Source organism: Aptenodytes forsteri, unplaced genomic scaffold, assembly GCF_000699145.1.
Source record: "Aptenodytes forsteri isolate BGI_AS27 unplaced genomic scaffold, ASM69914v1 Scaffold171, whole genome shotgun sequence".
Lineage (NCBI taxonomy): Eukaryota > Metazoa > Chordata > Aves > Sphenisciformes > Spheniscidae > Aptenodytes > Aptenodytes forsteri.
This window is the reverse complement of record NW_008794211.1, coordinates 911,301-912,679: the sequence shown is the minus strand read 5'-3', so window position 1 is coordinate 912,679 and position 1,379 is coordinate 911,301. Positions and strand designations below refer to the sequence as shown.

Genomic DNA, 1,379 nt, shown 5'->3' with positions numbered 1-1,379 from the left:
TTTTTTTGGGGGGGGGGGGAACTCATACAACTTTCCTCGCGTAGAAAAGCTGTGATTTTGAAACGTATCGCAAAGGCTCTTTCACGACTACCGCTCAAGACTTAAATCATCTCTTCTCTAACCTTAAACGCCACCGAAGTGGCAAACAACCAGGCAGACGCTCCAGGGGAAACCAGCCCCAAGGTCTCAAATCACAGCGTCGCGCCCACACGGGATCGGCTCGAGGAGCAGAAGAGGCGGGCGGCCGAAACTTAACAACTAGTTGACAGATTTTTAACTGATCAAGCACCGTATTAGCCATGCTTTCCACTACTATGCAAACAAAAAAGGTGCATTACGAGGAAGCCACGCAAGCTGCGCAGAGCCTTAGGCAAGCGCATTTGCCAGTCATTTTTCTCTCTATTGTTATTATAATTATCATCATCATCGTGCCGTTACTACGGCTACAATGAGCTGCAGCGACAGAAAAAACACACAGCAATTCATCCCTCCGGATGCAAAATAAAGAGGGGCTTCGGTGCCTGACTCCGGTAGCACGACCCAGCTCTCCCCCAGCACCCCCCTCTGAGTCAATCCTACGCATATCGCATTCAGGCTTAAACGCTTAATGAAAAAAGTGTCGGGAAATCTTACCAAATCTTAATACATGTGTGGTTCCTTGAGAATATCCAATCCACAGTAAGCAAAGAAGGAGTCTAATGGTGCATCTGAAGACTGGATTAGTTAGAAAAGGGGAAATAATCTTCATGATGTTTCTATGCACACACGCGCTGCCTTACTTCCCCCTTCTAAGCCGTCAGGTTTCCCGGTAGGGTGAGAATGAGGATACGTAAACTGATGGCCCTCAGACACGATCACGGCATGGTCACAGAGAGAGGAGAGTCTACGCTTCCCAAACCCATTAGCAATCCCTGCATGTTCTTCATTCACTGCGCCAAGGAGCAACCTTCAACTGCAAGGAATGGTGGGACATCCATGTTAGTCGGGGGAGAATCCTTGAGAAATCCAAACACACACAATGTCCAGCCGAGTAAACCTGGGAGGCAAGAAAGGAGGAAAATCAATAGGTAATCCAGCTCGAGAAATCGCTGAGGTATCGCCACATAGCGAGAGTCAATGAGCACCAGCCGTTTTACTGGCGAAGCTTTCGCCGTGCTCCCGTTCTACTGCACTGCTGCACAGCTTCTGACGCGAAGCCAAGATTAAGTGAGAGAAATTGAGATAGCTCTTCTCTTCTTAAGGCTGCCTGCCAGACAGCCTTCCCAATTTCTATTATGCAAGCGATCTGATCGCCTAGCGTTGTCGGAGGAAAAAAACAGCTCGGTTTTATTTACATGCTTCTAATTGTTATTAGTATTTCAGTTGTTCTGAAATAGCTG

The 1,379-nt window shown here is 47.6% G+C and overlaps 1 protein-coding gene across 1 annotated transcript in view; it reads right to left on the bottom strand.

Moving 5' to 3' along the window:
* The window catches only part of GRIK2 (glutamate ionotropic receptor kainate type subunit 2), a 454,779-nt gene extending 453,950 nt beyond the window's left edge, over positions 1-829 (bottom strand). Inside the window, exon 1 of the mRNA XM_009285010.2 lies at positions 634-829. Coding sequence (XP_009283285.1) covers positions 634-748 — 115 coding nt within the window. The 5' untranslated portion in view covers positions 749-829. The remainder of the gene's footprint in view (positions 1-633) is intronic.
* Between the last annotated feature and the right edge of the window lie 550 nt (positions 830-1,379).